The sequence below is a fragment of the Pezoporus occidentalis genome, unplaced genomic scaffold (genome assembly GCF_034315485.1).
Source record: "Pezoporus occidentalis ecotype Australia unplaced genomic scaffold, CSIRO_AGI_Poc_V1 ctg165, whole genome shotgun sequence".
NCBI lineage: Eukaryota > Metazoa > Chordata > Aves > Psittaciformes > Psittacidae > Pezoporus > Pezoporus occidentalis.
Window position 1 is genome coordinate 347,257 of NW_026913477.1, and position 16,335 is coordinate 363,591.

General features: G+C 37.4%; 1 protein-coding gene across 4 annotated transcripts in view; it reads left to right on the forward strand.

The window, feature by feature from the left end:
* MTMR1 (myotubularin related protein 1) overlaps positions 1 to 16,335 on the forward strand; it is a 41,986-nt gene that overhangs the window by 18,185 nt on the left and 7,466 nt on the right. For all 4 annotated transcript variants that reach the window (XM_062613262.1, XM_062613264.1, XM_062613263.1 and 1 more), the window contains 4 exons: positions 1,411 to 1,617; positions 2,490 to 2,582; positions 7,517 to 7,630; positions 9,019 to 9,195. In XM_062613262.1, coding sequence (XP_062469246.1) covers positions 1,411 to 1,617; positions 2,490 to 2,582; positions 7,517 to 7,630; positions 9,019 to 9,195 — 591 coding nt within the window. The remainder of the gene's footprint in view (positions 1 to 1,410; positions 1,618 to 2,489; positions 2,583 to 7,516; positions 7,631 to 9,018; positions 9,196 to 16,335) is intronic.

Consider the following 16,335-nt stretch of genomic DNA (forward strand, 5'->3'; position numbering starts at 1 on the left):
CAGCCTTCCAGTATCTGAAAGGGACTTATAAGGATGCTGGGGAGGGACTCTTCTTTAGGGACTGTAGTGACAGGACAAGGGGGAATGGGTTAAAACTTAAACAGGGGATGTTTAGATTGGATATAAGCAAGTTCTTTACTGTAAGGGTGGTGAGGCACTGGAATGGGTTGCCCAGGGAAGTTATGAATGCTCCATCCCTGGCAGTGTTCAAGGCCAGGTTGGACAGAGCCGTGGGTGACATGGTTTAGTGTGATGTGTTCCTGCCCATGGCAGCGGGGTTGGAACTTGATGATCTTAAGGTCCTTTCCAACCCTAACTATTCTATGATTCTGTTGTTCCGTAGAAGCTTTTGTATTTTTTCCTGCTGTTTCCGTCCTGGCATCCTTCAGTTTTACCATAAAAGATGCTATCACTGAAAGACCTAATCAATGAAAATTGCCTCTAAAGCTTGGTTCTTGAAATAGCTTCCAAGATTGGTCTTGTACACAGCTTCTCCAGTGGATGCTGGCTTTCTACTTCCCAGAAGATGTTTTTACATGCCTTGGAAGGGAAAATGCAAGTATTTTGCAAGATTCCATTTTCTGACATTGGAATGCAACATGGAAATTTCTCCTGTGGTCCTATTCTAGTGGTTGGGTGTTTGTTTTTTTTTTTCCACATATTTTTCAGTCCTGTAATATGTCATGTTATAGAGGCAAATCCTTATAGGAGAGAGATTATTCAGCTGTTTCAAAAGTACTGCAGAGCAGCCTAAGAGAACAAGAGAGGATTTTTTTTGTAGGGGAAGAGATTAACAAGTTCACACAGGTGATCTCAGTTGTGTGCCATCTCTATCCTTTGCTCTCTAGCATGCTTCTGAATCCATGCTGTTAATGGTTTACTTATGGGTTGAATACAATGTATGATTCATGCACCAGGTAATCACAGGCTCCCAGCCAGGGGTGTCTGGGTTCTTCTGGGTTGTGTTTTGATTTAGATTAGCTGAATGGTTTGTCCCTTTTTTTAAAGGTAGTAGTTGAAAACTGAAAGCTGAAGAAAAAAGCGTGCTTGATTACTGTGATAATGAACTTTGAAAACACTGATCCTTCAGCCTTTGGAATAGGTTACAGTGTTTGTTCATCATAGTACAGAATTTTAGATTAAATTTAGAGGAGTTTCTTTTGCTATGTGCTACTAATAATGGAGGCTGGTTAGAAGTCTCTCTTGGACAACAGAGTGCACACAGGTCTTGTACCTCTTTGATTATGCCTACCACCATTCAGAAACCTCCAATTTAAAGCAATGTCATCCAGATGATTATGTAATTAATAAGAAACTTTAATATATATTAACCTTAAGAGTATAAAATTATAACTTTTTGGGGGGTAGACTTTTGGTTTGTATTTAATGTTTGGTTTTTGTTTGTTTAAGATGCTTCTTGCTGGGGCAGTAAGAATTGCGGATAAAATTGAGTCTGGTAAAACATCTGTAGTGGTACATTGCAGCGATGGTTGGGATCGAACTGCGCAGCTCACAGCACTAGCTATGCTTATGCTGGACAGCTACTACAGAACTATCAAGGGGTTTGAAGTTCTCATAGAGAAAGAATGGATAAGTTTTGGCCACAGATTTGCAATGGTAAGCTGAAATATTTTGTATGGAGTTTGTCAATTTCAGAGCTTGTATTTTGAATACATGTATTGTATTTGTATTTTGAATAGCATGTTTTCTCATAGTACTCTGATGCATTTTAGTTATCTCTGGTGTCCTTTTAATGGTGTGATTACGTCAGAGAATTATGACCTGTTCATTTTTAACAGGAAATCTCTGTGAGGTAATATAAAGTATCTCTGTGTGAGATAATCTAAAGTAAATAAGAATGAAGTGGCTTGAACATAATGGTTAGAAAAAATAACATGGCTTTTTTGTAAGGAAGAGAGACTGTAACACGTTGCTTCATCTTTAACAATCTTATGAATGGAGAAACAAGGAAAACAATTAAGGTGTCTAGAAGGTAACATTGCTTGAACCATTACCCTGATTTAAGGTTGAAGTGTAATTTAACACGTGGGCTAAAAGGGAATTATGACATAAATTATTATGATGTTTTGTGGGCTCTGACTCTGAGATGGTTTAAGGAGAAATGACATGTAGTTGTGGCAGGTGGATATGGAATAGTTTTTGTTTCAGTACAGTCTTAGTAAATACCTACCAGTGTGATCCCACTCGTAGAGATAAGTGGTTGTGCAGTAAAAGAGGGGAAACAACTGGCACAGCTTTGTTGACCAAGTGTAATTCCAGCTCTGCTCAACAGCAAAGGCATATACATGTGAATATTGGAATGTGTTTTCAGTAGCTGAAAAATACAGGTTAGCATTATGGAATTTTGTATGCAGTTTGCTTGTCTTGTTCCACCCCTGGAACATATTTAAGCATTTCTGAGCTTTTAAGTGTTGGGTCAGTACAATAAATATACTAGACTGAAATTAAAAGTTTGATTTGACTTTCAGCGAGTAGGACATGGAGATGATGATCATGCTGATGCAGACCGATCTCCCATTTTCCTTCAGTTCATTGATTGTGTCTGGCAAATGACAAAGCAGGTAAGATGCTTACGAGTATATTTCTAAGAAGTCTTAGACTTTATCTTGGGAACATAATGCATTTAGGAGAACACATTCCTTTGCAAAGGAGTAGCAAATTTTGCTGAAGTTGGTTGTGCAGTGACTGCACCATGCCCACATATGGAAACTTTTGCTCAAAGTTTCCTCCACGAGGAACTAGAGTAGAAATATTGATTTAAAACCAAAATACCAGCAATCCTTTTTGTTTAAAATAGGCTTTCAAAGGATTTTCTGATTACGTAAATGAGGGTTATTGAGGAGGTAAATCATTTGCATTGCATGTTCACCGGTAGAGTACATGTTCATACGGATTTTTATTGTCCTCAAGAAACAGCAAAAATCCAGGCTGATTGTGAACTGAGGGGAGGAAAGGGTTCTTCTATGTGTGTCAAATGTGAAATATAAGTTAATGTTGGCTTCATTATGCATACAGGACAGCCCTTCTAACGTACAAACCTATTCTCAGATAAATTTTATTACTTCCAGCACTGCTGTTAGCTCTGGTTCAGGGGAGATCTTGGAAATTAGTGGTATTTGAGATATCAAAATGTTAAAATTCTCATTTTTTTTTTTCTGAGTATGTTACATTATAGCATGGCTTTAGCCTTCATTTTCCTTACTTTGCACCTCCATGAGCATAAACCTAAGATTTGTCTGCTGTTCCTTAATGGGGTTACTGAAATTGCCCACATGAAGGCTTTATTTGCAATTAAATAGAAGTGCTTGACTCCTCTTTTTGTTTTTTAACTCCTTGAAGCCTAACATGGATCTATGCTCTTATGGTAAAAGCAATTATACTGAGGTCTGCATAGTATGTGATTTGTTTTGAAGAGAGGAGGTTAACTGTCTGGTTCCATATGATTCTGGGGCTCCCAGGTCTCTTAGCTTAGTCTCCTTGTTCTGAACTTGGTTCTTAAAACCTTACATCATAGTTTCCAAAACTTGTATTCAAAACAGTCATCGTCAGTGCCTTATGAAAGTTCCCTGCTGTAATACTGGGCCCTTGTTCACAGTCCCTTGAAAACTGTTGCTTTCTGTGTTATCTGTATTTCAGCGTTAATGTGCTGCTTAGTATAGCTGCAGAAAATACATGAAAAATTCTGCCCTTCTCAGAGGAAGGCTATAATAGCTATAGCAAAAAGAAGCAGTTCTTAGCACCTGGCAGGAATAAAAGTCCTATGGGGAGATCCATAACTGAGAGCAGCCTCTTCTATTTTTGTGATCACCCTTGCCACCTCCTATATCTTGCTATAAACAGTTTAGTTCCCTCTACTTAAAAAAAAACCAAACCAACAGATAGGCGGCAGAGAGGAATCTGTGAAGCATTTTGCCAATACCACATCTGTTCAAGACCTACATCCAGAAACTGCTCTGAAATATGTGAATGGCAACGGCATTGATAAATCATTATTGTTACAGCAGGGTGAGTTAAAAAAGAAAATGGCATTCTTGGAGAGTTCTTGCCCACTTATTTTTATCTTTTAGTTGACTTTTAACACCTAGAGAATAGATGTGAATATTGTGATTACCTTCACATAGACCTATGAAGATCGGGGTTTTGTTTTATCCTTATGTAGATCATTGACTTGTAAAACAGTGCTAGTTTCATACATTAGAAACCATGCTAAACATTTGTGAAATATTCCAAAGCTCAAATAAGTGTTAATGACTGTGGGAGGGCGTCAGGGCCGGGGTCTGGGCTTGGGCTCAAAGCAAACAAAACTTTTAGGTTCTGAGAACTACATTCTTAAAACAGTCAACTTAATGCAGTGAGAGAATCTCTTAACTTCCTACTAAGATAGAAATTCCCACATAGCTTCAGACAATGAAACTTAATACTTGACAGCCTTATATCTTCCCTTGGCTTTTTATGCTCTTCATGACACACACTTACAGTAATGAGAACTGGAGAGGAGTACAATATCAGATTTTAATAAAAACCACATGGTAAAGTGATTTCTCTGTTAGTAAATTCTGATGATTTTGAATAGCAGATGTCAAACTGGAAAAGCCACAAGTGATCTGATGCAATACTGATGCCCTGTTAAAATTTTAACAAAGCTATAAAATTTGCATGTCATACTGCAGCTAAACTAGCAGCTTTCTGCCTTTCATGCACAGTACCCACACAGGAGGAAGGTTTGTTTATAGTTGGTAGAAAGTTGAATCCTGTTTGTTACTGGATGTCATCCTTTGCCAGAGATGCATTTTCACTAGTTTCAGTGGTGTACCCTGTTACGATTCAGCTGACCCAATTCAGTCCCATTCCACAATCATAAGAACTATTTTGCAAAGTTCGTCAACTTTAAATGTTACTGTAGTAAAGAATGAGTTCATTGATTAAAAAGCAAGTTTATTTTGCATGTTTCTGAATCAGATGCCACTTGTCATCATCAGACTTCTTGAACAAGAGAATTCTTCTTTTGAATACCTCCTTCACAAAAACCCCCAACAACTCCAGCAGCATCGAGTGATATTTTAATGACCCATGTGTTCTCTCACAATTAGTGGATTTGACAAGAAGTTTATTTTCATTTGGGGAGTTTTTCCACCTGAATCTTCAAACAGATGCTAATAGGATTGGAACTACAGAGGAAAGCATTTTTAGGTCAGTGATTCTTCAGCAGCGGTAATAGAAGCTTTACAGTCTTAATACATCAGCTCCAACAGTAGAACTCTTGTATCCAAAGACAGGGTTTCAATAAGTGCTATCACTTATTAATAAATTAGTTGGAGTGCAACCACTGATGTATGGAATTTTGAATATGCTTCACTGGATTGGAATAGCAGCCATGTCAGCATTCATCTGATTAGTATGGACCCATCACAACACAGAACCCTAATGTGACAAGGCTCATTAAGTGCTTTCAGCTAAAAAGAGTCCTTTTAGGAGAGACTTTTGTCTTCAAAGTTATTTCCAAATATTATTTTGATCCTTTGCAAATTGTTGTTGCCCTCTGTATCTGATTGCTGCTTTGGGCTGGATGCTGAGATTGAGGTCTGACACCCACTGAATTTTCCCCTAAGTTTAGCACACCTGCTCATCAAGTTCTGTTGATAACCTTTTAAAATCATAGGTGCATTGTCAACATCACTGTGTTGTAATTGAGTTTAGGCATGATTTCCGAGAGAGAAGGGAGTGCTGTAAGTGATGATGTGAATTTTTGAAGTGATTTTGAACATGACTGAAAAAATTTGATAATCATAAGTTCCTGGATGTTTTATTGAAAACAAATGGCTAGATGATTGAAAACAAACCAGTGATTTGAGAGAGAAGCCCCAGTGTGAGCATGCTGTGCTGCTGAACAGTATAGCCAGTGAAGGAAAGCTCCCATTCATTCATTTTGTGAGCTATGATATTGATAATTTCCCTACTCACGATTTTCAGATGAAAGTTGGCATATCTTGCCAGGTCTTGGAAAGAGAATGTCTTTGCAGTGTTTGACTTAAATCAAATGTTCTTTTGAAAGAACATTGCTTAAAACTTAGATCTTTCTGGGTTTAATACAAGCACACCCATTGTGTGTTACTCAGTTCTTTGCTTTCACCATGAATAAACATTTGCCCTTTGTTAAATCACAGATGACACTGAAGAGGAGTTTCTAGATCAGCTAGTTCATCCGTAGTCCCAGTTGCTGTGTTATTCCTCCTAGCTATACTTGCCTTTTTTCTTTTTTTATTTAAAGTAGCTCTTGAGTCACTCTGCCACGGTGTTCAGTATTCTTCAGTGGCTCATTACAGAAACCAGTCCTCTGCTTTCTTCAGATCTAAAATATTGACTTGATATTTCTCCATATAGCAGGAAATTCTTCCTTCTGAATCTGTAACTTTGCATTTTAGACTTATGTAAAGATAGTCTTTTAGTGGGAATGGACAAAATTTGTTTCATTTGTCCTGAAAATTAGCCTCTGTGTCATGGTAATGAGAGAAATGCTACTTCTTAAGTTTTCCTTTAGTCTTCTATTTTTTTTTTTCCCTCCTAAATGTTTATCATTCTGTATCTGTGCTTGCAGCCCTTGTCATACTGAACACAAAGTTATTTTGACACATCAAGCAGTTGCCATATGCAGTCCTATCGTAAAATCTGATTGAAGTAAGACCTTTTCCATCTGAATAGCTAGCAGCCCGTGCAGTTTGTATTCATCCCTTCCTTTATGATTTTAGAGCACTACAGATTAAGATATATTTTTAACTTTTTGTTTTCAAATTTCTTTTTCCTAGAATTAGTTTTTCCTTTTTTGGTGAAGGAAGTGCCTAGTGGTGCTCTGTGGAGTAGCAGAACTTTCATTTCACATGTATAGGATTTACTTTCCAATAGAAAAGAAGAGAGATTAAAGGCTCATTGTACATAGCTGATGGTAAACTCAAGGGGTGATATGGAGAAAAGTAACTTAGTTGGATAGAAAGTAAAAGAAACATATTAAATATATGTTAAAGACGTTGTATGTGCCATAGACTTTATTATCCAATTTATTGCGTATTAGAATAGGAAATAAAACTCTTAAAAGTCATCATTCTCCCCCCCTCCCTTGATCTCTTGTCCTGTAACAAGAGACATAAAGCATTGTTGAAGACAGTTTTAGGTGGCTTAGAACAGAATACTGCTGAGCTCCTTAAATGGATTGCTTTGTGTCACCAGTTTCACATTAGCTAATGTTCCTATGTTTGTATTCTGGTATACTTGGATAATGAATGTAAGGTTTGTCTCTGAGGAGTATTTATAAAGAAGTATGTAGGTAAAATGTATATTGCAGTGGGAGTTACTGAATTTTCTGAGATTTCCTGAAAATAATCACTAAATAAATTAAAAAAAAAACCTTATCTACTTATTTTGATTATTTCTTATGTCTGAGTTGTTTTTTTTTCCACTGCTTAATAAAGTTTAAAGTAATTTTTCCAATTTTTTATTTCAGTTCCCTGCAGCCTTTGAATTCAATGAGTTATTTTTGATCACCATTCTGGATCACCTTTACAGTTGTCTCTTTGGGACTTTCTTATGCAATTGTGAAAAAGAGAGATTAAAAGAGGTAAATAATTAGTGTAATGCATATTCTTAATATGCTGATTTTATATGAAAATGCTTAGAATACAAGACCTAAGAACATCTGTACTGTGGTGTTGATACATTTGTCACATAGTCTTAAAAGACAACGTGGACGTGAAATTTCATGGTATGAGAAATATATACTGCATGTCCTGCTATTAAATTTTTTTTAGTTATTACATGTTCGGAGGGTTGAGGGATTCAGAAGCTCCTCTGTCAGATTTCTGGCCAACATACACAATTTTAAATGATCATTATCAAATTCTATTAACATTTCTTTCACTGTTTCCAAAGGAACTCCTATGGATGACTTTGCAGGTCACTTTAGGATATTATTAGATGGAACATATGGTTGAAGACTACAGAAATTTACAATACCTAAATGAATGAAGTTAATGAAATCTCAAACTCAATGAAGTATTTTGAGTTTGAAAACAAAATAATTAATAAGTTTGTTAATATTCCAAATACATTCTTGCTTACTTTTGGCTTTTTAGTTTTAATGCTTCATGTTTTTTAAAGCAAGGAACAAGTTGTTGCCATATTTAGTTTTCTATTTTTTCTGGTTTGTCTCTACTGCTTCTATATGGAAAAAGTTGCATGTAAATACCACAAGATGGAGCTGAATAACATGTTGCCAGCAAATGCAAGATTTCCACGCAGCTTTCGTTTATAAATGATCAGATGCAATTCTCAATAAAGAAATGCAGTTTAAGACGCAGTGGTAGTAGAAACACACGGTTTACAACACTGAAGGGTGTAAAATTGCAGAACAAATCTGATACAAGTTCAGATTTCCAGTCTCTGATCTAACCATGATTATGCTAATTACATTTAGAATAATGCAACTTTCAGAAGTGCAAGTAAAGGTAAAATAGGCATTTTAAAGCATAATAGCAATTGACAGGAGCAAATAGTGTGAGAGAGAGAATTGAATAGTTTTTTTCACAGATGCTATTTAAATCTTCTAGGCCATGTATCTCAACTAATTTTCGGCTCAAAGCTCACTTAATTTTACTTTGGGTTTTTTAGTTGATCAGTGTGTAACCATATGTTTAAGTAGCTGTAACCATTGCTGTAAGTTCTGAGCAGTACAGATTTATTTTGCTCAACTAGACCTTAGTGTCTCTGAAACTAATATGCCTGAGTCTCCTTTCTCAGTTAGCCTTGGACCAGTTTAAGTGCTGAAATGTTTTCCTGAAGTTTTAATGCTGTTCAGTAATCAGCTTCTGGAAGTGTTCTCAGAGTGCTTACGATTTTTTAGTAGATAAGGTAAATGTCACAGACAAAAATGCTGATCTGTAGATGCTAATCTCATATTTTAAAAGAGTTTACAATCCATATAATTAATTTTATTCTTTTATCAATCAGGAGGTAAGCACAAAGACTGTCTCGCTGTGGTCCTATATAAACAGCCAGTTAGATGAGTTCACAAATCCTTTCTATGTGAACTATGAAAACCATGTCCTGTATCCTGTTGCTAGTCTGAACCATTTGGAACTGTGGGTGAACTACTACGTCAGATGGAACCCAAGGATGCGGCCTCAGGTATGAGCTTTCATGTGACTTTTAGTCAAGAGCACAGAAATTAAAAAAAAAAAAAAAAAAAATTATTTGTCATAGTGTGGAATGCAGCATTTCTTTTCAAAAGTGCTCATCTCTTGCACATATTTCAGCTTGGTAGGAAAAAGGGGGATGTTTCTGAAGAAGGTGAAGCACGTGTTCAAACCTGGTAAAATGATGTTTTCAGTGAGGTCACCAGTAGAACAGGGAGTTACAGTACCACTTTATTGCTTTTGAAAGGTAACAGATTAACAATCCTTGTTGTTAGAAGATTCCTTTTGTAACACTTCTGTAATTCTTTCTAACGCTTTTTAATACTTTTATTGCCTGAACTTTCTGGTAGAGGTTAGCGTACCTTTGTTTTTAATCATGTTTTCACTTTACCAACAATGATATAAAGTATAGCAGCAGTTTCTGAAAGAACTGGACTACACACCAACTCAGTTTGTAGGCTCTCTAAACTTAGTATCCCATAGATGCTTGTTTTTAATTGACCTTTATGGTTTCAAGCTGGCATGCTGAAGATTAAACACTCCGTGCACATGCTCCTTTATTCATCCTAGCATTTGTTCTTACACATACTGTCTGCTATTCTGATAAATCTCTAAATCTCATCAGATGAATACTCTATATACTGTCATGCCTAGAAATCTGAAGAAAGAACATTAAGTTTGTGTCACAACCATAATATATCTGAGGGTGCTACACCATCTCTTTATTAAGGTAACATTCCAAGGTATCCCCAAACGTATTATGATAAATTACCTGTATTAAGTTACTGCTTGAAAGCTGCTGTCGTCTTCTAGCAGTTAGAATGAGACACAAGTTTCAGATTTATTAGATGCTCACAGGTCAGAGGCTGTTGTAAAAGATGGTGTTCCAAGGTAAGTTTCAAGGACAGTACACTGGTAGATACACCAGGTGTCTAAGAAATACTTTTTAAGGTCCTGGAAAAGTCAGAATTGCTTGCTTTCTCACTGAGATGTTTCCTCTGAGCTGCTTTGTTTCCATTACTTGTTCTGTTTTGTTTGATGACCTGTGACTGTTGGGTACCTGTTAGGTGATAGCATGAGGTAAAACTTGAAAGATGGTGTATTTTAATCTTTATGGGTTTAATGTAAAATTGTTAACTAGGTGTTGTTGTTTTGGTTTTTGTTTAGCAAAATACCATCTTTCCCTTAGGCTATTTGCTGAAAAAACATTTGTGAGGTGGTTTATACAGGTTTTAGTATAATCAGCCTGCAGCAGTGTCAGTTTATTACTTGTATTTAATTGAGATCTATAGGCTCTGAAAGTGAGCCAACTTTATAAACACACATGAAAAGACATGGGGGTGGGGAAGAGATGACATAGAGATATCAGAACAATCATATACTTATAGGCAAGCTCTATTCACTGCCTCTCTGTTGGAGAGCCCTCTGCTCACCTCTTTTAGAGAGTGCTCTGCAGTCACTCCAGTGTGTGTGACTCATTGATCTTCCTTGGCCTTTGAGAACAGATTGCTCCAATCAGCAGGCTGAAGGCAGCAAAACCTGATGATCCTGGTAACTGTCCTAACTTTACTACCACCTTACTAATACAACTGGTTTGACTTCCTAGTTTTACCACCTTAGCTTTGTCTTGTGAAGACACATGATGCCATTCCTTTTGTCTCTGGCCTGAATTTATATTATATTTGTGACAAATATATGGAATATAAGGCTCTGTCCAACCTGGCCTTGAACATTGCCAGGGATGGGGCATTCACAGCTTCCCTGGGCAGCCCATTCCAGTGCCTCACCACCCTTACAGTAAAGAACTTCCTCCTTATATCCAATCTAAACTTCCCCTGTTTACGTTTTAATCTGTTACCTCTTGTCCTATCACTACAGTCCCCAATGAAGAGTCCCTCCCCAGCATCCCTATAGGCCCCCTTCAGATACTGGAAGGCTGCTATGAGGTCTCTGCACAGCCTACCCTTCTCCAGGCTGAACAGCCCCAACTTTCTCAGCCTGTCTTCATACAGGAGGAGCTCCAGCCCCCTGGTCATCCTTGTGGCCCTTCTCTGGACTTGTTCCAACAGTTCCATGTCCTTTTTATGTTGAGGACACCAGAACTGTGCACAATACTCCAAGTGAGGTCTCGAGAGCAGAGTAAAGGGGCAGAATCACCTCCTTCGACCTGCAGTCACACTCCTTTTGATGCAGCCCAGGATACAGTTCGCTTTCCCAATATACAGTATACTAAGTTTCCTTTCTTCTCTACTTGCTTTGTCTAGTTTCACACCCTGATAGCTGATAAAGTAACATTCAGACCCATTCAGTGATAGAAAAAAAGACAATGACCATTGTGATGCCCAGCAGGTCTTCACTTACCTCCCATGAAAAAAAAAATCTTAATCAGTGGATTTATTAAAAGAAAGGGCATCTCTGCCTACTGATAAAAGGTGTTTTTGTCAAATACCTTTTAATGTGGTTCTTTTGGTTTTCAACTCTAATAAGAGAAAATTAAATATTTAAAGTGAATGAAGAGCTTTCTGATGAACAGCAGTTCAAGGCACACTCACATGCTGTTTTATCAGCTGCAAAAACATCTTCAGGAAACTAGAAAATGTTTACTGTTTTCTAGGAGCTCACCAAAAAGGAGAAATACCCAACAGATAAATTTAAGGGAAGATGAGTAGTAGTCCTTTAATATAGTCAGGGTGGTTGTTTGATACCCCTTTTCAACCAAGTTTGTCTTGTGGGAGAGAAAACTCAAGAGCAGAAAGGTAGGTTTTGATTTGAGGCAACATTTTAGGTTTTCTAATTCTGAATTTTTGAATGGTCTGAGAGACATTTCCATCCCTGGCAGTGTTCAAGGCCAGGTTGGATAGGGCTTTGAGCAATCTGGTCTAGTGGAAGGTGTCCCTCCTCCTGGCAGGGGGTTAGAACTAGATGATTTTAAGGTCCCTTCCAACCCAAACCATCGTAGGATTCTATGATTCTAAATTAGTCATTGCACTTCATTGACTTGGCTTATTGGAAATGAGCATACGTCACCTTTATTTTTTTTTTATTTGAAAATTAGTGAATGCTAACGATATAACCATTTACTTTTGCATTGTTGTACTCTCTCTTTGGTATCTGTGCCTCATCAGACCTTTAACAGTACAGTAAGGTCTGAGTATATTCTTCACTGCACATACAGAGTTTAGAGTTATGTTTTGGAAAAGGAAGATTGCTTATAAGGGTAGATTTTCAGTTCTATCCAAGTTCTTTGGGAGGCTGATTTAGTGGGTTTGGTGGTCTTTATTTGCATCAAGAACCCCATTTTAGGATTACAGCTGTATTGCAATAGATCCCGTGCAATCAGGTGACACACAAGGTTCAAAGCCAAGTGTCTGAGAAGTGAACACCATAGAAAATTTGAAATGTGAACATCTTTTGTAGATTCTCTTTTTGCTAAACTCCTCTTCAACAAGGTCATTCTAATTAAGTGAAATAAAATGTTACTTGGTTTCCATTTGGAGGTTTTACATCATTATTGACTTCTTGTCCCAAGAAAATTAGATAGATTTTAGTCTTATCTTGTTTGAGTTTATTGATTGAGAAGATTTTTTTTTTTTTTTTTTTTTCCCCCAGATTTGCCCTTTCCTTGGGTTGGAGAAATGTGTATTTGTATGTGACATGTGGAAAATAAGCTCTTTCATTCTGTCATACAGAGGTGTGTGTTCTGTGGGTACCTGCTACTGGGCTAACAGATTACCCTACTAGCCTAGAGCAGATAAGATAGTTAGATGTTTTGAATTATTTCAGTTGATAGCATGTATTTCTCTTTCCGTATATCATTCAGAAGTCTTTTTTACACTGGTTTCAGGAGTTCTGGCTGCCAGATGTCAGTTAATTATCTGCTTGGGCAACGATGGAAGGTGGGGAGAACTCAGCAAATGATCCTCCTGAATATGACTTCTGCAGGGGCAGTATTTTTGAGTTACTATACTCTGAGCATTCGTACATGCAGAGCATGAGTAAAAGTCCTGGTTCTGTCATTTCAGGCTGTGTCTTTCTATGTGAGAGGCAATAGTCACAAAATTTGCATCATCCATTAGGATATGGTTATTTTTTTATGCCTTCTAGGAAATGACATTTTAACTCTTAGAGTACAAGGCTTAAACTTGTTTTGTTTTAATTTTGTTGTTGTTTGGGTTTTTTTTTTGTAATTTTTCTGGGAATTTAGCTGCTGTGCTGGAGAAACTATCATAGCAATCCCTGGAAGTTTTTCAAATAGATTCTTTCCTCTGTATGCGTTGACTTTCATCTAGAATATATGGCTAGCACAATCTATAACCTAGAAATTTGGTTCAGCTATTGGAATGCGATCATCTTTGGAGCTTCCATCAAAATCCAAGGAAAGTCTGTTTGTAGGTTAAGAGCTGGCTTAAAAAAAGGCAAGGAAAAGGTAGGAATAAATAACTGTTTGCTTAGTATATACAGAAATGTCTGGAAAGCATATAGACAGGTTGCCATGATTGCTGCTATTGTTTTTTTAATCCTGTGTATAGAACTGCAGAATTTGATGTGTTGAACAGTTGAGTGATTAGATGTCAGCTGAACTGCAATGTCAAGAAACATTAAATATAGTATATTTAAAAGAACAAATAAGATCCTAAGCATCAGCGGAAAACTTGTTGACAATAAACTGGAATACAGAGTTACTGAGATGCTTTATCCCGCCTATAACAGAATATGACGTGGCATGTGGGGTGTTTGTATTATTTGTACCTGCCTTCAGTCATGTTGCCCAGCTTTTTCATCTCTGAGCATCTTGACATAGGTTGTAATATTTTCAAAGTTCATATGTCTGATTTAACACTGTTTTGTGTCAGCACAAAGCCACCACATGGCTCTGGAAATGCTTGGCATTGCTGGTCTGCAAGCCATGGTCTTGAGTCCATCTTTTTGCATAAAAAATGGAGGCAGGAGATGTCAGGAGAAGGGATCCTGGGTTCAATAGCTGAGTGTTAATCTAGCTAAGGGGATTTCATTCCTGCATTTCACAGAGTTTCATGTGAGACAAGGCAGGTTTCTTTCTATCCAGGGGTCTAAGTCAAGATTTCTAGCATCTGATTTACTGCAGGTAACTTACATCTGCAGATAAAACTCTCAGCATTCAGTAGATATAGAATAAAATGACTGCTTATCCTGTGTGCTGAAAGAATCTAGCCGTTTAAGAAAGAAAGGGAAAAGAAAAAGGTTAGTTAGTGTCCTGTAGTGAGCACAGCATCAGAACATACACAGAAAGTTAAAAACAGTACTGTACAAATGACCTTCATTTTGGGGAGTTTCTAACATATTTTGAAGAGCAAGCACTAAAAGCATTGCTCTGATCTGCCACATTTCTAAATCTAAATGGGCTGTAGGTTGCAATGGCATCAGCTTGCACCATGTTGAGTTTCCTGAGTCTGGTTATCTATGCAGATGTCCCTGGTACTTCTACATAAGTGTGGAAGTATTGATTATCATTGAAAACTGCTGTTGTCATCATTTAAGATTGCCTTTTGCTATGAGTATACTGTTGACTACTTTTTAAAAGCAAGTCTAATAGAGTTCCAGCTCTTCATGAAGATGAACAAAAATCTCAAGTGAAAGATACTGTTGTCTTTCCAATGCACAGAGGAGGGTTTTGAAAAACCAACAGTCTTAAGTCAAGCAATGAATTTAAAGTAACTGTTTTCCTCTGCAGCTCAAATAGATAAAGTGTACTTGCTGAACAAGACAAAATGCATTCACTGTTGAACAATTTTCATGTGAATGGCTGTCCTTGAGCTAGTACAGTAATAGACAGTAGATAGCCATCCAATTAAGACTTGGTGGTACTGTAAGTGAGTAGCTATTATAATTTCTTTTATACCTGTCCTTTTGTTGACAAATTTTGCTATCCAACAGCACTCCAGGATCCTGAAGGATTACTTGGGAATCAGAACCTGAAAGTCAATACTGAAAGTGAACTGTAGTAATTCTGTGGAGAGGAAGGTTTGAATTCTGTAGGAGATGAAGCTGTCTTGTGTCTGGATGTTTTTTATATGTGTTGTAGCATGTGTGTTGTGTGGCATAGTTGTAGTTTCTGACTGGGTGTAATTAAAAAAGCAACTTTATCTTTCCTCAAGTCCTCACCCATCAGGAATACTTTACTGTAACTGTGGTATGATCTGAGAGTTACAGTTCTGCACCAGGTTCTGCTTTCAATGTAGATAATTCAGTTTAAAAAATGGTTTCATATCAATGGCATTTTAAGCAATAAGGAAATTTTCTTTAGCAGTGTTCTAAGTATTTTTTCAGTTCATTACAGGCAGTTAGTACCTTATCTTTAAAATGTAGGAAAAGTATCTGCTTTTGAATGGAACCTACAATTAGATCTGAGTAAAGAACATTACTTGGCTCACTCAATTTTGCAGCAGTTGCTGGTTTTTACTGATTGGGGGTGGGATTTCAAATACTGTAAGTATTACTAACAGTGGGAGAATCAAGTCTTACAAGCAAAAGAGAGTGCTTGTATCAGAGAGAAGAAACTCCCTGGGGAGACAGGGCAGCTGGCAATATGATAGGTAAGGAAGGGAAGGGAGAAGCAAGTAGCAGAGAAGAAGTGCAAGGGTATAAGGAAGATGCATGTAAATAGATTGTGTGAGGAGGGGGATCAGGTCCTAAGTTTAATCATGGCTTGAGGCAGAAAAGCTAGACTGGGAACTTAATGTTGAAATAGGTGAAAGTACAAATTGTGAAAAAGCTAGAGAAACCCAAGGTCTTTGCTAACTAAAATCTTCCTGATGGGTTCTAGTTATTTATGTATTTACAAAAAAAGTAGTTCCTTAAGATGGCTTAGTGAGAGAGGAGTGTCCTGGGTTCAGCTGTAACAGTTATTTTTCTCCTTCCTAGTAGCTGGTGCAGTGCTGTTTTCGACTTAGCCTGAGAACAACGCTGATAACACACTGATGTTTTTAGTTGTTGCTAAGTAATGTTTACTCCAATCAAGGACTTTTCAGTCTCATGCTCTGCCAGTGAGGAGGGACATGGGAAGCCAGGAGGAAGCAGAGACAGGACACCTGACCCAAACTAGCTAAAGGGGTATTCCACACCACAGCACTTCATGTCCAGTATATAAACTGGG